Source organism: Ixodes scapularis, unplaced genomic scaffold (assembly GCF_016920785.2).
Source record: "Ixodes scapularis isolate PalLabHiFi unplaced genomic scaffold, ASM1692078v2 PGA_scaffold4__175_contigs__length_147842914, whole genome shotgun sequence".
NCBI classification, from domain to species: domain Eukaryota; kingdom Metazoa; phylum Arthropoda; class Arachnida; order Ixodida; family Ixodidae; genus Ixodes; species Ixodes scapularis.
The window spans coordinates 86,453,420-86,479,238 of NW_024609879.1; the positions used below are offsets into that span (position 1 = coordinate 86,453,420).

General features: G+C 45.3%; 1 protein-coding gene across 1 annotated transcript in view; it reads right to left on the bottom strand.

The window, feature by feature from the left end:
• Positions 1 to 1,406: 1,406 nt before the first annotated feature.
• Positions 1,407 to 25,819, bottom strand: part of LOC115326625 (peroxisomal (S)-2-hydroxy-acid oxidase GLO3) — a gene marked incomplete in the record, with an annotated part of 48,920 nt that continues 24,507 nt past the window's right edge. The window contains 6 exon segments of the mRNA XM_042293176.1: positions 1,407 to 1,489; positions 6,806 to 6,875; positions 8,720 to 8,878; positions 9,449 to 9,540; positions 12,313 to 12,476; positions 14,677 to 14,932. Of these exon segments, the coding sequence (XP_042149110.1) occupies positions 1,422 to 1,489; positions 6,806 to 6,875; positions 8,720 to 8,878; positions 9,449 to 9,540; positions 12,313 to 12,476; positions 14,677 to 14,932 (809 nt within the window).

Genomic DNA, 25,819 nt, shown 5'->3' on the forward strand with positions numbered 1-25,819 from the left:
ATAATAAGGACTTTAATTTTCCTTTCATCGGTCTGGGTTTGTTTATGTGTGTTTTGGTAAACAAAAAAAAAAAAAAAACTTTACAAAAAAAAAACAAAAAAAAACACTTTTCTGGGGATCGAACCGTTGACCACTTGGTCAGTAGCGCGATGTTCTACCCCTGCGCCAACTGAACAAGGAGGAACTCGCCCTCCTCCTTTCATCTGAACTGCCGTTCCTCCCTTCTCTGGGCAACTTGTCCGCAACAAGGAGGAACAGTCGCTTTTGCTACCTTTCTCCTCCCTTTTTTCTTAGAGTGTAGTGCGCCGCACAGGTGGCCGCTGAAGAGCGCGCGGCGTTGCGCAATGCCAGGGGAAAGAGATATGCAGCGCGTGGCGTGGAGTATACACGGCTCGGTAGAGAGGAGTATAAAGTGGCGCATACATCGTGGTGTTTTAAAATTGTTGGGCTACGCTCAATCAGTCGCCGGAAACGATCCGCCAGAACCTAGCTAAAAGCACTCGGATCCAGTCAGGCACTCTGTGCCCAAAAAATGGCGGCCACCAATGTTGCAACGACATGGTCAGTTGGGCCAATGTTGCTCGATGTTTATTTAAGGGTCTATTACGTTTCCACGTGCCGCGTGGTTTGATTAGCTTTGAAATTCTTCTTGTTTTTTTTTTATATTACTATCTCCCTTATTGCCCTCGTCTTCCAACACTCACTTTGTCGGAGTTTTTTTTTTGCCAGTCTTTAAAAACGTTATTATATATTCTCACCAACCCAAGCATACTACCTATTTATGGTTTGTAGAAACAATCAAAATGCAACAGTTGATAAAAACGATGCACCTTTTAGGACGACGGAAAAGCTTCCACATTGCCGAAAGCGGAACGTCAAGGCAGGCCTTGCCTAGACTGGAATTAAACCAGAAGCTTCACTTTTTGGCATTTAATAGTTGGGTCAAAACCAAACATTTTCTAACTTACTCATTTGCGTTCGATGATACGAAACCCGCTAATAACATTTTGGGGAAACGATCTATATAAATGCATGCATGCTTGTCTCGTTAGCATTCAAAACTTACGTTATGGAGAAGGGGGAGAAGAGGTGATCATAAAAACGAGAACTCACTTTACGATCTTGAAATATAGATATATGGGAGAGTTCTAACTTTCACTAGCCATTTACTGCAGGTTTTTTTTAAATTTCTTGCAAATACATGCGTGTGGCGTTGAAGCGGCGTTTTCGACGCTTTTCGACTCCGGACTCCTTGAGTTGGCATGATCACCTCGGTCAAAAATCTTTTATTCTCGTTGTTTAAATGACTACAAGCACTGATGCCAGTATCAGGACGTGAAACTGGATGATGGACCATGCAATTCATTATTCGTCGAAGATGGAAGTGATTTAATCTGATTTTCTGTAAGACGGGAGTCCACTCAAAGGGAGGCGTAGTATTCTCTCCGGGCCACCATCTGCGGCTGAAGATCGGCCAAGGTGGGGCACCCTGTGAGGTTAATGAATCGATAATGTAACACAATGTCTGCAGACTCACACAACAAAAGCTGCACAAGTGTGGTCATTGGACACACGCAGCGACATATTTTGTAGGCATTTTCTCGCTTATAACCGCCTCGGATAATGTCACAGCGCACGCACTCGTTCAACAAGACACTTTTATATGTTGACTGTTATCGCCGCGCAGCGACCCAGAAGCTCCCCCCCCCCCCCCCCCCGCCCCGCACAAACCTGCACCGTTTTTTTTTTTTTTTTTTTTTTTTTTTAGTGGCGGTTTGCCATTTACTAGAGTCTTTAGATAAGACCTTTCTACAAGTAGCCACATTCTTCAAAGCGCCGACCGCGTGGCGGTGCAGGTTTAAGGATGCGAATGGCGGCACACAGCAGAGGTTTGAACTTAATTCCTCCATTTCGTTCCAGCGAAATGTGCCTTGTCTTTTGTATTTGTTGTCGTTACTTGAAAAAGAAGTATCAAGATGCTCTCGCGTGGCCCATTGGACTTGGCCACCTTGCTGTGGAAACTGTCAGAGACGATTTACGTGCGGGCAGCATTCTCGTGCGCTTGCGATTACCAGATTGCCCAGAACGTTTAGAACGAAGACTGTCTACACTCGTGCCAGTCATGTGGTAATGTACAAAAACAACAACAACAAGGGTTTTGATTAATTTCTTACTAAGTTTAACAATCCAGAGTTCTTCACGCACCCGTGTGCGGGATGTTATAGACAGGCCTCTTGCGTTCCCCAGTGGTCGTATAATAAAGAGTCGTGTTTTTTTTCTTTATTGCGTAGTACAAGCCTGCGAATTAAAAACTGTGATGCGTGTAGAAGCCTACGTCACGCTCTGGTGCCGTACGCAGTCAGAAAACAAAATAATACAATAGCTATCGTAGTAAATGTCAAACATAAGACGTTATGAGCTTAAGTTGCTACACACAAAATGTTTTGATGTGATCCCGATGTTTTGACGCTGAAATCAAAGAAGCAAGGCGGGGGAATATATCCCGCCTTTCTAATGCTTTGAGGCATGGAATCTAGCTGATTTTAGGCGTAGAATAATGTTTTGTTTTGTTTTTTTTCTCGTACTTTGACCATACACTTCGAAATAAATAAAAGTCCGTGACTTCACTTTTCGGCAGTACAGAAGGCGGCAAATCAGGGCGAACAGCAGAAGTGTCTCAACCACTGACGACATGATTAGATCTTAAACAAATTCCATTGAACATGACGTTTCACTTGCTGATTGTCCCTGCGGACTTTGCAGTTTGGAGAATTGTATTCGGGGCTTCGACATTCCCTGCCGTGTACGTCTTTTGTTTTCCGTGAATGGTCGTTACTATGTTCAGCCGGAAAGTAAACTTTCAGATTGTTTTTAGAGGGCGTAAAGAAGAAAGAATCGGAACGCTGAGGTCGCTATGCGACGACCCTCTGGTACCCAGTGAGCTGAACTTGTGCTGCTCAAAGAGATGTCGCCCCAAGCAGTGCAAAGCAAAACGGGGTAAGAATTGTGCTATCCCAAAAAAAAAGGGCGCCACGGTTAGTTTAAAGCTTCAGCGTAGAAGGCTTATTGACAAAAATAAAGCGGAAACACTTCCCTCTTAAAATATGCATGTTCCTGTCAACGCACAAAAAACAGGTTGCACTCTTTGACAAAAAAAAAATGCTTTACTTAAAAGACAACTTTGGATACCCTACAGTGACGATCAAAACTGGGATTCTAGGTTATTTGGTTATTTCCGCGAGTGTCGACTTTCATACGTTACGCGAGTACAAAAAGATTGAGTTCACCAGAACATTTTAGACGTGCAAACTCTTTCCACAATACCCTAGGTCATATTATAAGACGTCCACATTACGTCGAATACAATGAGCAGGGTGGAGAACGATAACTTTATAACATCATAGTGGAGAACGACCTTGTGTAGTCGCTGAGAAAATTAGATCGGCAAAGCGTGTCTCTCCAACGCCCAGCCTTTAAAGCGCGCGTTATGCCTTCCACTGTGCTTTGGCTGCACGAGCGCGTTCGATATGCACGAGCATAGCCTCCTATATACTGAAAAAGTCTGGCACACATGGCCTGGCAGATCGCCACGAGAAGTGGCCGCCGAAACGGAAAAGGCGGAGCGACAGACAACGGACGAGAGGAGAGCCACGTGACTGGTGCCCCACTGCGACGAGACGCTGAAACACCCTTCTCACGAGCAAACGAGTGTGTTTTGGGTCCTCGCCGCTGTAAAAGCTGTGCGCTGACGTCCAGCTTCCCCGAAAAATGGCTCTTAATGCTCTAGTCCTACCAGATCCTCGAGCTCCAAATCTGCGACCTGGCACTCCACGGCTCCGTCGTCGAACTGCCAGGCTTTGTAAGTATAGAGGAGGCTATGGTCAAAGGTAGGAAGCTCGCGCCGGAAGAGGGACAACGGAGCTCCTCCCTGCCGTTCTCACATCGCCAGTGACTATAGCAGTTGATATCATATTATTGTTTACTTGAGTAGTGCAGTCTTCAATTACGTGCCACAGCACTGCGATAGTACGATGTTTCGCACATGGAGGGCACGCCCCCAAAACAAAACCTATTTATCACTGTGATGATGTAACTTAGTGTGCAAAAGAGGAAGGGTTTGTCAACCCATGGATCGGCTAGGAGGGACAAGGGAAGGCGATGAAGAAGAGAAGAGTTGAGTGCGTGCACAGATTGCGTGCGAGGGACTGGCCAGGATAACGTGCTGGGTCCGAAAAACGTCATCGGCCAGGGTCGCTAAACTCGTCAAACACAAATATTTTTTTGTGTTATGACACAGTGTGGGGAGCAGCCGAAAGGCTGCAGCAAAGTTTTCTTTTACCACAAACCCGCAGATCCGTGTATCTTCGGGACGCTTTTCATTGAAGGGGCGAAAAATTCCTACCCCTCCCAAGGCGCCGAACAAGAGCAGCACGAGAGAGAGCGTGCGGAGACGACCGTGGTCACGGTGTGACCTTGGTTCATGCGTGTGACGTCACGACAAAGATTACCTGCTGCGACTGACATGATTGATGGTCTCTAGAAAGCATGATGGAGGCTTTGGTTATTGCATTCTAAAATCAACACCGTCGAAGTTTGTGGTCGGATATGGTTCTTATTTCTGCCGATAAAGCAGAATTTAGTAAAAAGCATCCCTGCCACTCCTTTTATTTGCCTCGGCCTTATCGAAGTGTAGCCCGACGTGGCTAGGTCACAATCAGCCATGTGGTGTTGTCCACTTTCGGGCGGTTTTCGCCTCCGGCGGGATAAAATCATTTATAGTAGACTTTCGAAGATTAGCGGAACTGGGATTAATAGACCGATCTCACCTGCCAGTTTGACTACGCCACCACTGCCGCAATACATCGAGGGAGTTTCAGTCTTTCTGCACGTGCGACAAGCTCGCTAGAGCTCTGCGCGTGTGGAGCATGAGGCGGCACGAGCCGTCTTGTGCACTGCTGCCTGCCTCCTGTGAACTAAAGTTATGCCGGCGTCACGCATGCGCCGAACGCTTGGTGAGATCGGTCTATTCTGCGTTCATCAACGGAAACAAGAGTAACATCAGGTTATCAATATTGACGGTGATGTTTCGAGAATGCGAGGACACCAAGCTTCCATCGTATACATTCAGACTTGTCACCGTCGATTCGAACACGCACTATCGAATTTGCCGTTCAGAATCGATAATTCTGAACCTGGCGTCAAAGGTAGGAACTATAAAACGACGTCACTGAACGCACCTGCACACTACGAGCCCTAGCACGAGCCCACGGTGTAGGAAGGCTCTCGTGCACGAGCCTCTCGCTTGAAAGTCTGTGATGGCCGCTCGTGAGCTCATGGAACTCGAACCGTTTTAACTCCAGAATCTCTGGAACCATTATTTCGAAAATTGCGCGCTGTGCAGTTCCTCGTCCTCGCTCAGTTGGAACGCCTCCATGCAGGGTCGTCAAAACAGGAAGGCGGGGAGGGGGGCGCTGCGCCCCCCCCCCCTTTCCAGTGGCGTCAAAAGAGGAGGCAAAGGGCATAAAGCTGTAAAAGGGGGGGGGGGGGGGGCGCATTGCCCCAGCCCCGAGCCATAGCATTTTAGAGTTATAATAAAAAAATCGCGAGAGGGGATATCTTCTTTCTTCACTACCATCACCCCACCCCCTCTCTCTTTGCCTCTCCTGAACAATTTTTACGGCCCTTCCTGACTCCTATTTTATTTGTAAGTTTGTCTGTTGGTCATACTTTTTGTTTTTCCTTTCCCGGGTTTTTTTCACCATCCCCCGTCACCCCTTCATCTCTCAGAAATTACCGACGTCTCTACACACACCGCCTGTGGGTGACCCAGGCCAGGAGGCGTTGTTCACAGTGGCGGTTGTGTTAAAAAAACGCGTACACCGCTCACGGCTCCACATCACAAAGTTCAATCTTCGCTTCGATTTCGAAGCGAAGATTTTTGCCTCAAATACCTCCTTCTGAAAGTTGTGAAACGTCCCTTTGTCGCCACCGATAACTTTGACAAACGATGATCTTGCGGCGAAAAAGTTAAGAGCACTTAAAGCCCGCCTAGGTACAATCTACGCATCCTTTTACTTTAACGTGACGTAGGGATGTAGGAACACGAAGGCGCGACGTCATCAGTGCAGCCGTTCAATCGGCTGGCCTCACGGTGTTCCTCGCGCGCGTTCCGATGAAGCTCGCTGCGACTTGGTGTTTCAGACTCCCGCTGGAATTTGAGCACCGAGTGAGTTTGGATAATTGACATCTCGTCCCGCGTGACGCCCCCGTCGCGAGAGTCCAATCAGCACGCTTTGCGAACTTCGGCCCCAAATTTCTGTTTGACGAGTTTAGCGACCCAGGGCGATCAGCTGCTCGCTCCTGTTGTCTGACCAGCAGCCTTGTCCTAGCAAGGGCAGGGCATAGAAATCTGCGCTGCCCGGTTTCCTACTGCGAGAGCTCTTGGTACGGTGACTCTTGGGTCATCGACGGAAGCCAACCGCTCCCACTCCTGCCTGCCAGCCACAACCGTGGCCCGACAACGACAGCTCCAGACACGAGACCTGCTGTTGCGCAAGGTTGTTCCAAGACATGATGTCTGTTGCGGTCCCCTTTCTTTCATTTATTTAACTATGTTTTCTTTTTTTCTTTTAGTATTAGTATATGAACTCTTGGTTTCTTTTGTAAATACATGTTTCAAGAAAAACGAAGGACGCGTGCATCTTGTCTATATTTAACCCTAAAGAACCTTGCTACAATCATTTTTTCGCATAGGTGACAACGCGTTCGACTTGCTAATACGGTTGCGAAGAGGCAAATCACCCACCCATCAGCGCCATTGCTCTGTCAATCTCTTCCCTGAACATTCGCAGCATATCCTCCACGCCTTGCTGACCCTGTAAAAAAAACCACAGCGGTTCATTAATTCATTCATAGATTGTCTGAGAAACGATATCAAGCTTCCAGTTCGACAATTCAATACGAATATCTACAAATTTCAAAAAACACAAAAACAAAAGGAAAACGTCATGCACGTCGAGCTCCTGCTTTTTAGCGTTTTTCGCCACTTATCGGTGTTTGTTTACTTTGCATTCGCGCTACTGCAGTGCGTCGAATCTCGGACAGTTGGGCGCAAACACCCGAAAAAGACTGCACCAAAGCATGCAGAACGGTAGTGGTATGATCAATATGAAACACTAATTTCCTTTCGTAAACTATATGCTCGCATATGTCCTCAAAAGGGCAGCACCACCATAAGAACAGTGCTTACGTTAAAAATAGATTATATTCGCACTTGATTACCAATTAAAAAAACTCACACACATAAAAACACAAGCTGATGGGATAAATCAGCGTCAAATGCGCACCATCATGGTGCTCGTCATGTTTCCCAACATTCTCTACCGTTGCTGAAGAAATCATAACCAAAAACACCTAGTGACCCTTCAACGTTGTGAAACCCGAGTTCACCAGCTCGCTTGCATCTTCTCTGTAATTTCTATACACGTAGTGACTTGCGCTTTTGGCGCTCCTTGATTGTTACCCTTACCGAGTAGTGGCGGCTGCCTCTGGACTTAAGCTGAAACAAAGTTTAGGGCCATTGCACGCTAAGCCTTAGAGGCCCAAAAAGATCATCACAAATTTGGCCAAAACAAATAGTATGGCTTCTTGGCAATTTAAACTCACCTTTCCAATTATATCCTTATTAAATAGTTATTTATTTATTTGATACTACCTTTATAGTAAAAAAAAAAGAAACCTTACAGTTAAAAGGCTTAGTATTACTAATACAATTTTAAATATATATTATAAAATAAACAGTGATTGCATTATTTAAAGGGTGTGTCCACAATGTTTGAGTAGTTTTGTAACAAATGATAGTTTTCCGCCAGGGATGTGGCATCAAAAAGTACCTAAAACGAGTATTCTGGTCATTTTTTTTTTAACAACGCTCAAAACACGAGGCATTATAGTTGTTTGTGTTAGTGGCGGTTGGGAAGCAGCGCATCTGAACAAAAATGATTAGATATGAAGCATCAAGTACCTGTGTTCTAAGAAAAATGTCGACACTATACTGGAAGTCGATTTAATAATAGTTACTTTATCGTTCTTTGGAGCATAGATGCCCTTGCAACAAGTATTCAAATTTAGCCAGAATATGATATAAGGCAAAAAAATGCAATGTTGCAGAAAAAAAAACATACGTTTTTTTGGGGAAAGTAATTTTATATCATCATTAACACATGTGCATTTCTTTAGGTCGAATAGCGAATGCTCGTGTTGGATGAGACCTTGATAGTTTGGCGCAAATTTGCCCAAGATTTACCGATTGATCGATCCGATTACCCGATCGTTTTTGTTTTAGCGAGAGATTCCCGGGGAAACAATACTCAACAATAATGTATTGAAGTTTGTTTTCTGTAAAACATAAAGAAACATCGTGCATCGCTCGTGACTCCGAAGAAGCCGTTGTGATGCTCATCTATCATTTAACAGAACTAAGGGCTGATGTGACAAGGAGTTCATTCATCCGCGTTATGCAAAAAACCTCGTGCTTACAGACGTTCCCGAGAATAGGCTTGACCCTGACATTAAACTAAGAACATGTTAATTGTAAGCGAGGTTTACAGGCGCGAGCTTCTGTTAATATATTGGAACACTCTTTCAACTGGATAAACCACCAAAGCCGGCTCTCGCTCATAGCGTTTGGTGAAGTCGACAAGAAGACATGTGTGCCCACCTTGTACGCCAGCCCCCAGAGGGCGGGACGACCAACAAAGACCATCTTTGCTCCGAGAGCTAGTGCCTTTACGACGTCTGTACCCTGACGGACACCGCCATCCAAGTACACATCGATGTGTCCATGGACAGCACGCATAATCTTCGGCAGAATTTCTATCTGCAGAAAACACAACCACGTTTAATTGTAATTAAAAACACTATTTCGTGTCAATTATAAGTGCCGGAAAACATGACTCTGCACTCAAGTTACCGTGGAGGGGACTAAAAGCTCAGTCTTGTCTTGCTTGTTGCCAAGAGTTACCTAAGACTGAAACCATGAAAAGCACTGACAGAATTTTTCTTTTTTTTACATTAGTGTATTCGTGGTAAACTGATATCTGTAAAAGCTTTACAGTTAATATGTGTAACAGACAGCTGCGACCAATATCATGGGCGCCATCACCCTGTGTACACTCTCTCACCGAATATACCTACACCGTACATTATTAAAACAGTTCTCGCTTATATAAATAGTTTGCAAGAATAAGGAGTATCAGAAAAAGAATTCCAGGAGGCCCTAGAGACATTTTTTTTGCCTCACAAGCTCCTGCTAGTGCTATGGTTTCACCAGATCTGTTGCTCAAACTCCACTCTAATAAGAGCTCCTATATTATTGTGAGATTTTGCATTATTCTTTTTGTCTTTTAAAAAAATATCTGCAACGTGATGAGGGTTGGAATACACTTACCGTTGACGCTACTCCGTCAAGTTGTCTGCCACCATGATTGGAGACAATGATAGCAGGAATACCACTGCGCACAGCAAGGACAGCGTCCTCGGCTGAAATGAACTTTATCAGATAAATTATGAAACGCACCCAGCGAGATAAACAAAAACAAACCACCCGACGGTAGTGTGTCATAAGTTCAAAACATACGCAGCTTTTACGAAGGTAGTGCACAATGTCAAATGAGGGGTTATGTTTTCCGGGCTCGGAACTAGTAAAATATGCAAACAGACGAGCTGGTGGCAATTTAACTTTGACCACATCCTGTACCTCATCTCCCCTTGCTCACTTTTTTTATTCACATCGTTTTTTTATGCTGCGTCTCGATCATCACTTCCTGTTTATATTTCCCTTTTTATTCGCACTCATACGCCGCCTTGTAGCAAACGCAGTTTCAAGAAGACTGTGTTTATCACACCTGATAATAATGAAACTTTCCACGGCCTTTAAGATACAATGCAAGATGTTGTGTCTTCTTTATCAAAATCATTGGCATGGGAACAAGTGGTGTGAGCTCCTGCTAGGATTTATTAGCCAAAACACTTCATACGCATTGCTCCGCATACACCCAAAGCGTCAAGTGAGAGGCAATATGGCGGCTTCACTAAACTTTGTTTCACCTTAAGTCCAGACGCAGCCGACTCTACAAGCTGATGCGCCCAATCGGACAGCGTCAAACGTGCACCAGCATCGTGTTCAGCGCGCCAGCATCGCTGAACCAATCATGTAGAGGGAAGGCCTAGTGACTTGCACTTTTCACGCTGTTTCGTTAGTTTGACTAGCTTGTAGCGTCGCATGCGGCTGTACTTAAACTGAAACGAAGTATAACAGACGATACAGCTATCCCAAGGTACACGTTAACTTGGAGGTACGCTAAATGCGCAGTCGTTCGCTGCATTTCACAGTTGTTACTTCACCAGCAGTACAAATACGGACAGAACAAAGACGTGTTCCAGCAGCACTTTCTAGATGAGAATGCCGTTGTGCTGATTTAGTTTGCTGAGCTGAGTGCTAAGGAGGCGAACGCGGGACACGAATTTAACTCGAGTTCCGCTTCAGCGCTCGACCGAGATTCCTGTTCATTCGATGGGTGTACGAATCTCAGACGAATGATGATGCAGATCTCGACTTCAATCTAAACCCCGTGTTTTCCTCTTTTGGGGACGATGAAAATTTAGTCCTCTGGCCTTGCTAGCAAGGAGGCGTTCGATTCAGGCACAACGAGGGTGGTATCTCCTCGGGAATAAAATGTATGGCAAATTGCTAGGCAATAGACGCCCTTTTCGAAAGTCACCTGACGATTATTAGAAGGGCGAAACTACAGCACAATGGCAGAACGACTGACATCGTGAAGGTGCAAGTCATTCTATGAGATAGCGAACATCGTCGCCCGGCCAAAGTTAGGGGCCGACGAGCCAAACGAACAGCGTCGAAAGCGCAACGTCACTACGCTCATCACCTTTTCTATAGGTGCGTTTTTGCTTTCTAATCTCTCTAAACGCATAAGTGTGCCGGGACATGGCGGTTTTCGTTCGCTATTTTGCAGGGGCGCCACAGCTGCCAATAGAGGGCACTCTTTCGAAAAGGGTCTATTGGTTCAATTGTGTTGCATACGTGGTTTTGTTATAGGATCACAAACGTTTACCGATACGCTGAGTTCCCAGACGCTCTTCATCTGATAGTTGAAAGCGTACCATGTGTACGTTTGATAGTTGTTCCTAGAATGAAGCGATACTACCTCGAATCAGATTGTTATACCTGACGATCTACCAGAGCCTTATATGGGGAGGGCAAGTCCGTCTGCTTCTTGCGCGGGGGGTAGCGGTGACGTCGGAACGCCGAGCCCTGATTCGCTGATCGCGACCCCCTATCTGAGCGTCGTCTGCTCCTTTGCAACGTCGTCTGCTCGCAACGTCGTCTGCGTCTGTCTTACCTTTCCTGCGACTTTCGGAAGTCATGTTCATCGCTATGTTAAAACGTTTAGTTGCACGAGTTTCGTGAAAAGTACCTCGCGTTTAATGAGTTGTTCAAAGATAATCAGCCAAAGACAGATGACAGCCGATGTAGTGACTGTAAATAAACAAATGCGGCTGTGCGATCGGTGCTGTGAGCACATCATAGCCCAAAAGTGCTCGATCGCTGCTTGTTGTCACAACTTTCTCGCTCAACTAAAAGGCTGTTGTCACTTAGCGTATTGGGGTATCTATGTGTAACGTAAACCCAAATGGCAAAAGTTTGAAAACCTGTGTTAATCTGTGGAAGAGAATCCGAGCAAGATCAATCGAGCTACCCGAGCGGCGTCGAACGTATCGCGGAAGTTATGTCATACACTCGTTGACACCAAGAAGCAATTATTGTTATAATGCAATTAAATGCAAAGGTGCAAGCGAGCTGGACAAGAATGACGAAAATAATCCCTGGAGTAAGACAGTAACGCAAGACAGACGCAGACGGACGTTGCGAGCAGACGACGCTCAGATAGGGGGTCGCGATCAGCCAATCAGGGCTCGGCGTTCTGACGTCACCGATACCCTCTGTGCAAGAAGCAGACGAACTTGCCAACCGCATACTCTCGAGCTCCTCTCCATCAGAGAGCACAGGTGGTCGAGCTCCTGCTAACCTATCTCACTCCTCTTCGCCTACCCCTCTGGTCAAATGACCTCTCTGTTAACCAATCAGCGTCGAGCAACCCCCTCCTCCTCTCCAAAAACGTCAACAAATCAATGTCGTGCCTCACGACCGCGCTTTTATCTGGGTTTCACGAAATGCCGAACACTTAGCTAGAGAACGCCTCACGTTAATAATTACCGAAAATAATGACTTGCCGGTTAGGATTCCCTTGAGAATGATCGGAAGGTGGGTTATGTTCTTTAGCCATTGAACGTCGGTCCAAGTCAGGGACGGGTCGAGGAGCGAGTTACCGAACACATGCAGGTCCGAACCGCAGAGAGTCAGAGTGGCCTGCTCCTTCGCATTAAAGTTGGCCAACCTGCACGAAGTTGCAGAAAACAGCGAAGTAAGGGGAAACAAACACTTTTGTTTCCATAAAAAACTACAAATTCTTCCCCTCCTTCCCCTTAAAAGGGATGCTGAACCAAACGTTTCAGTGTCCATAGCAAGTGGCACACTATCTTTCAACGAGCCAGCAACCTCGGGTGTGCGCGAGCACACGCAACACAATTGACGTCCTGATTCTCCTTTCACGCTTAAGATGACAGTGAAATGTGTGTTCTCCGGGGAAATGAAGAGTAAAGACTGGCTTTTTATCTCTGCAGTGGAGTCTGGTGTAAACGGTAGACGATTAATTGGTGTAACAAACACGTAGGTTTCACTTGTGGAGATGAAAGCGTCTCAAAAAGTTTGTTAGTATGATTTCTTACAGATCTTTTCTTCAGTAAGAATGGTTTTAAAGATTAACCTTTTGTTGTCGTACAACCCAGACTGCATTTGAGTAGTTCAGATGGGAGGCGAATAATGAGTTATATAAAAGCAACTTAATTCCAGCTGGAAGGACATCACGAGGTATTTGTAATATGCCGCTGATACACGCAAGCATGGAAATGATATAGTCAGCATATCCAGTCCAAGTCACGTTCGTCGTGAAAATAACCCCCAAAGTTTTAAATGTCCTCTTTCAATAAGCGAGGAGTCTAAATAAATATCACTTAGAAGTTACACATTCCCACTTTTAAAGCTAAAAAAAAAAGAAAGAAGTTTTAATTTAATATAAGCATATTTGCACTAGCCCATATTTTGAGGTGTTTTATGGTATCATTCGCTACATTCGAACGCTAATTACAAGTTTTAGCAGAAAAAAAGGCTGGTGTCCTCTGCGTACATCGAGTTACTTGCTATGCAATGTTGAAAATGTCGTTAAGATGTATGCGAAAGAGTAACAGCCCAGTACGGTGCCTTATGGTACTCCAGATTTAATTGGGTTAACAATATCAGAGGAGTGGTTGTGGTTATTAACAAATTGCTGCCGATTTTCTAAACACAATTTTATAAGAGGAGCAGCATGCCCTCCAGTACCATGAATTTTAAGTTTTCGCATGAGCACTTTATGATTAATGTAGTCGAATGCCTTGTGTAAATCTAAGTAGTCTACTCTGCCGCAAAAGCTGCCAAAAGCTGTAGTCAATGGGGGAACATGACAAATAACGAAGCTGATATTACGTTTGGATCTAAAAAAAACTGTCGTCGCTGGGGCAATGAGTTATGGTAAAACGCTACAGCCCAGACCTTTTTTTTTTACATCTTAACATATTATTAGCATGAAAGAAACCCTGAGACACAGACAAATTAAATTAAGGACAAGACTACCCAAGCTCACATTTCATTTAGAGTTTGCGTCGTCTTTTTCGTTGTTTGATTTCTCCCTGTTTCAGAGTTCAGGTTATGCTTCTTACGCCAGCTCACACAGATACTTCCGCATCTCGAAATATCACCAGAGCGCAGCAATTGGCTTTCGTTCGGTGCTTCGGGGAAAAGAAGACGCTCCGGGTTTGTTAGGGCGGTACAGCTCTTGACAACTCAATAAATGAGGGGTGCGTCCCGTTGTGCTCACGCTTATTGGTTAGTAATTCGTTCTTGGACATTACCATAGACACGTTTCGCAATTCAGTCTGGCGACTTTGATCACTACTGTCAACTCAGTGGATGGCATTTGTTAGTGACCCTAGTATGTTGTAAACTGATGCCGGCCTTCTTGAAGCTGACGATGAAAGAGGTTGTAGATACCATCAAGCAGAGGATATATGTAGCATGGACGTTCGAGACGTCAGTACAACACGGCACACAAACAAGATGCAACGGCTGTGTAAGCCGTTATTTCACAGTGTGGTCTAATCAATTTCTTGGTACAAATTTGGCTCTAAAGCCTTTAGGTGGTTGAACGTTAATCAAGGTGTTTATCGGACGCTTCTTTATACTGGTCATTTCTTATGCTTATACCATCGAGAGAGAGAGAGAGAGTAGAACGAACCAAGAAAAAAATTATGAAGTGATCGAAGAACCAATTTTTATCTGTTATTGAGTTGCAAAATTGACGATGTCCCAAGAATTACGGTTTTATGACTGCCATTAGTTCTTCGAAAGTGAAACTGCGACTTTGGCCATTAGGTGGCACAGTGGCAGTGTGTGTGAACCAGACTTCAGAAGAGTCGAAGCATGGTTACAAAGTTACGTACTTGAGGTGGCTGGGCAAGCGGAAACGCCCCCGGACGTCGGAGAACTTTCGGCCCAAGGTGGGCGAATCCACAGTGAGGACGATGGCGCTGTAGCCGGCCCGCTCGGCCCTTTTGACGAGTCTCCTGCTCAGCTCCCGGTCCCGGATTATGTAGAGCTGGTACCAGAGGACGGCGTGGGGAGCCGCTTTCCGCACGTCCTCCAGAGACGCGGTGGTGAGCGTGCTGAGGATCATCACAGTGCCGGCCTTCTCGGCAGCTGAATTATATATAAAAATAACGCGGAAAGTTAAACACCGGTTTGTACATGCAATGATGCGCTATCTCCAGCGCTAGTCAACACTACATAGAAACATCGCAGTTGCAGTGAGATGTTCAAGACATCGCTGCATCCACCAGTGATGTCTTGAACATTTCGGCGTCGTGTTGAATATAATGGGCAGTGGTTTATGCTGGATCACCTTTGTGTACCGGCACACCGCTAAGTCAGCGCTGCAACCGCTCTAGGATCAGCAACATTTCCAGCAATGACTGGGCGCTTCGCTGTATATGTGAACGAGCTTTAAAAATCGAAAATGTTCCGTTTCATATTTTGCAAGTCTATTCAAAACTTTATTAACATAAAATGTGTTTTTCGGCCGATTTCTGTGGAGTTCTGTAACGTTTTACCGGAACGTGTGGCTGGCTTTACAGGCGGCTTGAAAGGAAAAATGTCAGCGAAAATCTTTACACCCATAGCGACTTTAGGAGAATTCGACCATCGGCAGGATTTGACCTCATCACCTTGAGATTATGAGACAAGTGCTTTGCGGACTAAGGTATCAAGGGTCGGTCTCCAGAACGCACAGAAGTAAAGTCCTCGTCGCGAAGGCGCGGGCGCGGTCGCGCGCTTCATTGTTGAAACGTTTTATTTACAAGAATATTATACAAGCTTTATCATGCGGACAAAAACTGGTAAGCACAGAATGTGTCATAGGCTTTCCAGGTAGGAAAAGTGGGCCATCTGAACGGCAGCGCCTAACGAACATTCGCTCTCATTTCTGACATATGCCATTAGTTGGCCTGGCATGACAGGAAAGGCCGTGACCGATGATGATGATGATGATGATGATGACGATGGTGATGGTAGTAGTGGTACTGCTGCGGATGATGACGATGAGAATGGTAGTAGTGGTACTGCTGCTGATGATGATAACCACGACGATGATGGTGGTGATGGTGGTGGTGGTGTAGGTGATGATGATGATGATGATGCTAATATGACTTTCTTTGGTTTTGGTTAATCGGGCGGTTCTGAAAAAAGGTCATACCCAGCCAAGAGTTCAACCGACACGTAGCGCCATCTATTTGTGGTCAGTGAAATCAGGGACACTCCCTCCAAAAGGTTTGTACGATTTCGCACGAACGTTTCCTACCCGCGTGGCGTAAGCGTCTTTTTTTTTTCTTTTTTTTTTCTTGAAGGACGATTATGACGCTTTTCACCCGATTCAGTTCCCTCTGAAAATTTGGGCGCCGTCATGGGGCTAACATCTCGCGACCTTCCTTACAATTCGTTTGCTTGGTCAACAGTAGATTTCTCCAAAACCTTGAAGGTTAGAAAGCGTTTGGAAAGAACAATTCACATGCTTCTCCCCCCCCCCCCCCCAAAAAAAAAAAAAAAAAAAAGCAGATGTACGCAACGCGGACGTCTCAGTGGACAGGCATTCGAAGGCAATATAAGGGTATTCACTTGGGCTAGTTGGTGATACATTGTAACAATTAAAAGCGCTAAAAAACACAACGACCAATAGAAGAAGAAACAGGCCAAGAGAGCACTTGCAACTAAAGCTTAGTCTGAATTGAGCAAACCAAAAAGAAACATATACGCCTTATCAACAAAGCACCTATGTCATGTAAGCACATTGTCCTACCAATCTACGTTTATTCTTACTAGCTTGGCCTATTAAATGACTGTAAATATGCCATCTCCAAATCGTAGAGTGCAATCGATGGGGCGCAAACGCAGATTTCGTGACTGCACTTTATAAAATACTTTGGCACGCACTGGCAATGAGGTCGTCGCCCGCGGGTAATCTTGCGGTACATTGCAATAGATGTGATTCTCTCCCCAAGTTTCAGGACACAATTATCTAGAGCCGGAACCAAAACAAAATGACAAAGGAAATTTCAGAAGCGTATTTTATAAAAAAAAGTGCGGTCACTATACGTGCGTTATCGCCCCATCGATTCGGAAATGGCATACTAAGGAGAAAGCCTCATATGTCTCATCGTTCAGTCTAACTTCAAAGTCTTTGAGCGAAAACACGTGGCCGGCACAAAAGGTTTTAATGAAATGGCGCCAAAAGTGCGTCGTCAGAGAGACCACTGTCGTAGGAGGTTCGCTATCGCCCTTACATCGGCGCTATGGCTTTCGCCTCCAAGTCGTCTTAGGGATAATATTAGAAACCCTGTGGTTTTTTTAGGGTCCTTTGATAGGTCAAGCTAGTAATAATAAATGTATACTAGTAGGACGATTTTCGTACATGACACGGGTGTTTTAGATGCGGAGTATCTCTTGCTCAAGTCTATGTCCCGCGGCGTCGTAGTCCGCACTTACACTACGCATGCGCAACTCTCCTCCTTCCCTCTCTCCAACAGCTGCGCGTTACTCTCTCCGCTCTCTCTCTCTCTCTACCAGCTGCGTGCACTTCGCGTGCGTTCGCTTCTACTCACACCGCGCGCGCATGCGCAACTCTCCTCCTCTAGTCTCCTCTCCAAGTGTGAATATAAGCAGCGGTAGCGCGCTGCGCGCGTTCAGTTCACCCGCTGTTGACTCCACTTCACTCCGTTCCTCAGATGAAGTGTGATGGAAGCAACAGTCCCGTCTGTTAGTGGGTTGGTGCAAGCAAGCGTCAGCACCACCCCACAAACTAACAGCAACGCTACGTCCACTGAAGACAAAGCTGTGCAGCGAAGGGCACGCGACGCTGAGCGCAAACACTTGAAGCGACCGGCAGACCCTGAACTACGGCAACGAGAAGCGGCGTCCATTCGTCAACGTCGAGCGGCGGATGCTGAACTACGACAACGTGAAGCAGCGGCGGTTCGAGAACGTCGAGCAGCAGAACCTGAGGTTCGGGACCGTGAAGTTCAACGTAAACGTGCAAAGGAGCGGCGGAACCCGACCTTCGAGAACGGGAAGCCGCGTTGGTTCGTGAACGTCGAGCAGCAGAACCTGAGGTTCGGGACCGTGAAGTTCAACGTAAACGTGCGAAGGAGCGGCGCAACCCGACCTTCGAGAACGGGAAGCCGCGTTGGTTCGTGAACGTCGAGCAGCAGAACCTGAGGTTCGGGACCGTGAAGTTCAACGTAAACGTGCGAAGGAGCGGCGCAACCCGACCTTCGAGAACGGGAAGCCGTGTGTTAACACCGTTAATAACGATCCGCGATGCTCCTCATCACCCCATGGTTCCCCTCGGGAAGATGGTGTAATTTTTTTTGTTGATAAGACAGGTATTCGTTTTTTTTTTTGTTTTTTTTTTATCCTGTTTGATGAATTCTTCTTAAACTTATGTTGCAAGCGTGCTCTTGGTGTGTGTGTCTTCTTTTACTAGTCCTCGTCTTTTTTTAGAGCTTTTATTCGTCACAACTTCGAAGACACGAGTTCGAAGCAGTCACAAAAAGGGTCGTTGATATAGATGCCGTTCGGCTACTTGCAACAAGAGGCCTGATGGCGAACACGTTGCAAAGTGAAGTTCAGTCAGGTGGTATTAGACTTTAACTTAGATAGATTTATTTAACATTGTACGTTCACAGTGCTGCGCGCAACCAGACGTCGCCACCCGGCAGTGACCGTCCTCCAATACCCGAACCAGGAACCCAACCGAAACCCAGTTCGATCCGTTTCAAAAAGCCCCTCCTCATCCTTGCCCCGCCTTTTGACCGTCGGAGTCAAGTTCCCTCTCCCAAACGTCCGAACCAATCGCCCAAATTCCCACGCTCTTTTCTTTCTGGTAGACGCATCACAAGGAAGCGCCGTGAAGATTGCTGCTCCCACGAATCCGGCCCTCTCGCGCATTGAACGCAAAGCCGACATGTTCGGCAAAATTTACGACTCCAGAAACCACATCCGGCAGCCACCCATGGGAGCCAGTGCGTCCCGTTGTCCCGGCTCCCCAATTAGGCAGACGCCCGCTCGAGGCGCTCCTGAGAGCGACATTCCCACGACACCTTCCCCAATTCCTGGTCAGGCGTCGTGGGTCGTGGTTGTCTCCCTCTGCCGCCTGGGGCGATTCTTCCGACGACACGACTGCACTTCGACCCAAACCGACCAAAAAAAAAAGAATGAATAATATGCCTGTACCTAGCTGAAGCCAACAAAATGGCCATAGCCAACGAGAGTTTAAGAAACGGAAGGCGTGGTGAGTTCCAGTCTCAAAATAACAGCGCAACTATAAAGAACACACCAACACAAGTCACCACAGGCCACAAAAACTATCACACATAGTGACACAATCACAATAGACAAAAGACTCACACAGCGCTGACTCACAACTCAATCTACAGGGTGTCACAACAAAATACAGGTTTTTGTTTTTCTTTTTACCGCAAAAATAAACTAAGCATCGCCGAACGCTCAATCTCCTCCTAAAGGTAGCGCTAAAGGTAACAACCAGGTGACAAAGTTTCAGCCAGATTCGATACCTTATTCAAAAGTTATAAATGATTTTCTGGAAATTTCAAGGGGAAAATGGCGGCCGACGGAGTTTTCGAACACATGGGGCTCTATTGCGCCAGAAACCGAATACGGGCAAAAATGGGCCCCATTTTTCCATAGAAATTTTCAGAAAATCACTTATAACTTTTGAATGAGGTGTGCGTTCGGGCTGAAACTTTGGCATCTGGTTGTGACCTCTATAGCGTTACCTGTGGGCGGAGAATGAGCGTTCGGCGATGCCTAGTTTATTTTTTCGGTTAAAAAAAAACCCTGTAAATTATTATTTTTGTGTGTGTGTGTGTGTGACACTCTGTATATTTTCGCTTCTTTTTCTTCTACGCCTTTTCGATAGAGAGAGAGAGAATAAATATTTATTACAATAAAACGCTCAAAGTGGATTTTTTAGCAGATGCAGGAGCAACGCCGACTACTAAAGCCCATTGATTGAAATTATAAGCAGCATATAAACTTGACAAAAAAAGAATATGTACGTATAAATACAATAAAATAATCATTTACATGTGTACAGTTTCCAAGAAACCCGACGTCACAATACGTCCGCCCATCGGTGGTGGGAGGCACCGTCGACCGGACTAAGCACCCATCTCCAGTTTGAGGAGGTACTCACACTACCTGGTTCTCGGGCCGACAGTTTCCAAAGCGGTGTCCTGTCCCTTCCAAAAATAGGCCGCAGCACAGCGACGGCGGCGGGATTCGGACGTTTTGGTGTAGGACGTTTCGATGTAGGGTGTTTCGGTGTGTTTTTTTCGGTGCACGGACTTTTCGGTACACGGACATTTCAGGGCACGGACTTTTCGGTGTGGGACTTTTCGGTGCGCGGATATTTTGGTACACGGACTTTTTGGTGCACGGACATTTCGATGAATGGACACTCAATTCAATATCTCGAGAGGGTTTTTTTTTCTTTTTTTTATCTGAAGGTAAGAAGCACTATTTTAAACAGAAGCTTTTTTTTTTTTTTTTTTTGCATTTCATAAATTTGCAGGCTGGGTCATCCATTTACGGTCACTGACTCATATACGACCTAAGTGAGTTTGTTAGGTGCAGCAGCATCCTGCGGGAGGACGGGGTACGTTGGATGTTACGTTTAATTTACCGGTATCTCCTTTTAAAGAGTGGGCAAGTGGAACAGCCAGTCATGCAGTCAGCTAACGCTTTCTGCTTTTTCTTCGTACAGTTCACGGCGATGTTTCGCGGCTGTCCGGCCCTATCAAGCCCGTGGTATGCCTTGGAGGGAGCGCGCTTGCCGCAAGTTTCCGTGCTGCCAGAACCAGACATCTACTCCTCCCCGCAACCTTGGGTTTCTGCTGCACTCCCAATCGTCGCGTCGCCTCAGCACAGCAGTCCAACGGCATCGACATTGACATCGTCACTGGATTTAAACTGCCGGCACGCCCCTGGGCCCTTCAGTGGGCATGTGGAACAGCCAGTCATGCAGTCAGCTAACGCTTTCTGCTTTTTCTTCGTACAGTTCACGGCGATGTTTCGCGGCTGTCCGGCCCTATCAAGCCCGTGGTATGCCTTGGAGGGAGCGCGCTTGCGGCAAGTTTCCGTGCTGCCAGAACCAGACATCTACTCCTCCCGGCAATCTTGGGTTTCTGCTGCACTCCCAATCGTCGCGTCGCCTCAGCACAGCAGTCCAACGGCATCGACATTGACATCGTCACTGGATTTAAACTGCCGGCACGCCCCTCGGCCCTTCAGTGGGCATGTGGAACAGCCAGTCATGCAGTCAGCTAACGCTTTCTGCTTTTTCTTCGTACAGGTAGGTCCGTTTCCCTCTTTGCATTGTAAAAAGTCCAACAACCTCTGTCTGCTGGTGTTCCCATGCCCACAAGTGCTCTTTTTATGTTCTTGCGAATGTATTTCGGGTCTGAAGCTTCTCCTGTCTGGTGATATTGAACTTAATCCTGGCCCAGATAAGAAAGAAGTTCAGACAAAAGAGATGAGTGAGATGCTTGTTTTACTGAGAGGCTTAAACGCTCGTCAGGCAAATTTTGAAGCTGGACAGAACCGAATCATGGGGGATATTCAAGCTATCAAGACTGGGCAAGAGTCAATTGAATTAATGGTAACCGATATTCAAGGGAGGCTTAGTACTGTGGAAGCAAAGATAGCCAGTTTAGACATTTTGGAGCGTGAGTTGACAGATGTAAAAGAAACTGTAACCTTCCTGTCACGCGAGAACGCCAGTCTGCGAACACGTCTTGATGAATTTGAGGACAGGTCTCGAAGAGATAATCTAATATTTTACGGTGTTCCCGACTCAAACTCTGAGACCTGGGCTGTATCTGAAAGCAAAGTGCGTGACATCATTGCAAACGAAATGAAGATCATCGTTCCCCCTGAGGGTATCATCCGTGCACATAGGCTCGGTCGTGTTTTTAACCCCAGTAAATGTCGGCCAATTTTAGTGAAATTCTCATTATTCAAAACGAAAGACCATGTTTTTTCCTCCAGAGGCAAACTGCGCGGTAGTGCCACTTCCGTCGCAGAGGATTTTTCCCCTGCCACTCGTCTTGCTAGAAGAAAGCTGCTCGAATTTGCTAAGGCTCACACACAGTCTTTTAGTCTACGCTATAACAAAGTGTTTTTTGATGACAAATGTTTTTCTTACTGCGCGGCCAGCGATGCCGTTTGTGAGGTCCGCGATTTTATCACGCCGAGCACGAGTTCCATTCGTGTTAATGCTGACCCTGTGGTTGATTTGTCAACGTCATCACAATAACATAACCTGATACGGAACAATCCTAGTCCTTATCTTTCAGTGCTTTTCACCAACATTCGAAGTGTTCTTCGCAATCGGGATGACTTGTCTTCAGCCATCGATTCTTCACTCGCCGACATTGTTGTACTCACTGAAACTTGGCTATCTAGTGTTGTACGCGACAGCGAAATTTTTTGTTGCGACAAGCGTTTCTCTTTTTATCGATGCGATAGGCTATCTAGGCGTGGTGGTGGTGTCATAATCGCGGTAAATGATTGCATTGAGTCTTGTCTTATCAACATTGTTACATCTCTTGAGTTTATTGGCGTGCGCTTGCGTTTTAGCCATAAACAGGTTATTTTGTGCGCGTGCTACCGTCCTCCCAATGCCACAGCAAACTTTTTTATAGATTTACACGATGCTCTGAATACAATTCGTACAAGGTTTCCTGCCTTGCCTTTGTTTCTTTTGGGCGATTTTAATCTCCCCGGCATTGACTGGTCTGGTCTATATCCTACCATATCTTCAAATTCTGCTGCGTGTTCCGAGTTTTTAAGTCTCTGCTCCGATTTTTCGTTAACGCAGATAGTTACTAGGCCGACTCGTGTTACGGCAACTTCTCAGAACGTGCTGGACCTTATTCTTTCTACCGCGCCTGATCTTGCATCTTCTCTTACGTATCTACCTGCCATCAGCGATCACTGTTTACTTCACTTTCACCTAAGCGCTCCTGTATCTGCCTTTGCAAAAGCGAAGAATAACTCTTTTCTTGATTATGGCAAAGCTGATTTTGAGGGTATAAACCGCGAGTTAGCGCAATTTCTTGACTTCTTCCTATCCAATTTTTCCGAACGCTCTGTCGAGGTTAATTGGACAATGTTCAAAAATAAAGTCAATTCCCTTATCAATTCTTTCGTCCCACGTCGCTTTCTTACTAATAGCTCCACGTCCCCATGGTTTAATAATGCCTTGAAAAGACTTTCAAATAAAAAGAAACGCCTGTTCCGCACTGCTAAGCGTGCAGACACTGTTGAGGGCTGGACGGTTTACCACAACGCAGAAAATCTATACAAAATGCAATTAAGGACGCCAAACAAACTTTCTTCAGCCAAACCTTGCCCCGTCTGTTATCAACTAGTGTCAAAATGTTTTGGAGTGTTATTAATGGCAAGAAAGACAAGGCTATTTTGCTTTATGACTCTGATGGCATTGTTATGTCTGACGATGACTCTGCGAAAATCCTTAATGAGGTGTTTGTTCAATCGTTTTCTAGAGATGTAAACGGTTCTATTGTTACTTACCCTAATCATGATTTCTTTCCAATGGACCCGCTTGTGTTTGATTTTGATGGCATTGTTAAGCTGATTGACAACCTCAAAGTGTCTTTATCATGTGGTATTGATAATATTAACACTAAGTTTCTAAAGCATACTAAAATTTACAGTGCAATTTTTCTTACCAAGATTTTTGAGCAATCCATTCTTACTGGTGTCCTTCCTGAAGATTGGAAAACTGGCAAGGTGGTTCCACTTCATAAATCAGGCGACAAACACTGCCCCGACAATTATAGACCCATTTCCATAACCAGTACTCCTTGTAAAATGTTAGAGCATATTATTTATTCACATCTTGTTAAATATCTCGAATCCAACTCTTTTTTCTCGTCCTCACAGCATGGCTTTCGTAAATTTCTTTCTTGCGAAACACAACTTCTCGTCTTTACTAATGATTTATTTTCATTACTTGATCATGGATCCCAGGTTGACTGTATTTTTCTTGATTTCAGCAAAGCATTTGATAAAGTTTCTCACCAACTACTACTCTTCAAGCTTAGCAAACTCAACCTCGACCCTCAGATACTAACTTGGATTGAGTGTTTTCTTACAAATCGTTCGCAGTTTGTTCATGTAAATAACTCTAATTCTTCAGTGTCTTCTGTTACTTCTGGCGTACCTCAAGGCTCCGTTCTCGGTCCTTTGTTATTCCTCATATACATCAATGACTTGCCGTTGTGTGTCTCATCATCGCTTAGTTTATTCGCGGATGACTGCGTTATTTATCGTAAGATTACTAATGATTCTGACTCTCTCCTTCTTCAAAACGACTTAAATGCTGTTCTTGATTGGTGCAAGCTGTGGTCCATGACACTTAATACTAAAAAATGTAAAACAATGAAAGTGTCTCGCCGTAACACTACGCCTTTTATCTATCATTTTGATAACGTTTCTTTAGAATGTGTGACCTCATATAAATACCTCGGTGTGCATATTACTTCTAACCTCTCCTGGCATATTCATATTAACCACATCATTGCTAATGCCAATTCTATGTTAGGCTACCTAAAACGTAACTTTTCTCTAGCACCAGTTTCTCTCAAACTAATATTATTCAAATCTTTGGTTCGCTCAAAATTAAAGTATGCAGCTTCAATCTGGGATCCTGGTCAGACGACGCTCACTTCTCATCTCGAGTCAGTTCAGAACCGCGGCGCTCGTTTCATACTTAACAATTATAACCGTACAGCTAGTGTATCATCCATGAAATCTCTTCTCTCCTTGCCACTGCTTTCTTTGCGCCGTAAGTGTTCTCGTCTATGTCTTTTCTATAAAATATATAATTCTAACCCCATTCTTAAAGAAAAGCTCTTCCTCGTCCCACCTTACGTTTCTCCACGCATTGATCATCAGTACAAAGTCGGCATTCCTCATTCTCGAACCTCAGCCTATCACGAATCTTTCATTCCTAGGACATCACCAGAGTGGAACCACCTTCCGGCGTCATTAATATTATTACCCTCGTTAGATGTGTTTAAAAGTGCTGTTACTAATTATTTTTGCGAAAGTGACCCGTGACCTATTCCATGTCTTCTATTACTGTTTGTTGTTGTTTTTTCACTCACTCCCCTCTGTAACGCCCCCAGGGCCTTGAGGGTATGTAAATAAATAAATAAATAAATAAAATAAAAACGTAACTAGACGCATCACGCAGTGTTTAAGCGTTGAGCCGATACAGGCATTCTCGGCGCCTTTTGTTAAGGTGTGGGCTTTATTATTGGTAATGTGTGTAGGAAAATCTCAACAGCGAGAAGCTTGAGATTATTGAAAATTACTCGAGGCGTGTGATGCGACTAGTGCGTACGTTGGAAAAGAGACACCGACAAACGAACCATAACGTCCAACGTCTCCAATTCTCACGCAGGATGGTACTGTGCCTAACAAAGTCGCTTAGGTGGTATATCAGTAAGTTGCCGTAAATGAATAACCAAGTCTAAAAAACTATAAATTGCAAAAAAAAAATAATTTCTAGCTAAAAGAGTGTTTATTAGTTTACAGAAAAAAACTAAAAAATCTCGTGATTTTGATTTCTCTTGCACCGAAATGTCCGTGCACCGAAACGTCCGTGCAGCGAAAAGTCCGCACCGAAACGTCCTACACCGAAACGTCCTACACCGAAAAGTCCTAGACCCATGCTTCAGAAGCTCTTGAAATGTGTCTTGGCATCCAAAATTTTAAGTTAGGGACAATCCGTACGAGATGGGAGTTCCGAGGAGCGTCTCTAAAACAAGTAGCCTGGGATCTTTGACTTGATGTCCTTCTGAGCAGGTCTAATGTGCACCCTTTCGTGAAAGTAATTGCTGTCTTGGCTGCCAGATCGGCCGCTTCATTTCCTTGAATGCCGCAGTGTTCAGGGATTCGTTGAAAATTAATTTTATGTCCAGTTTC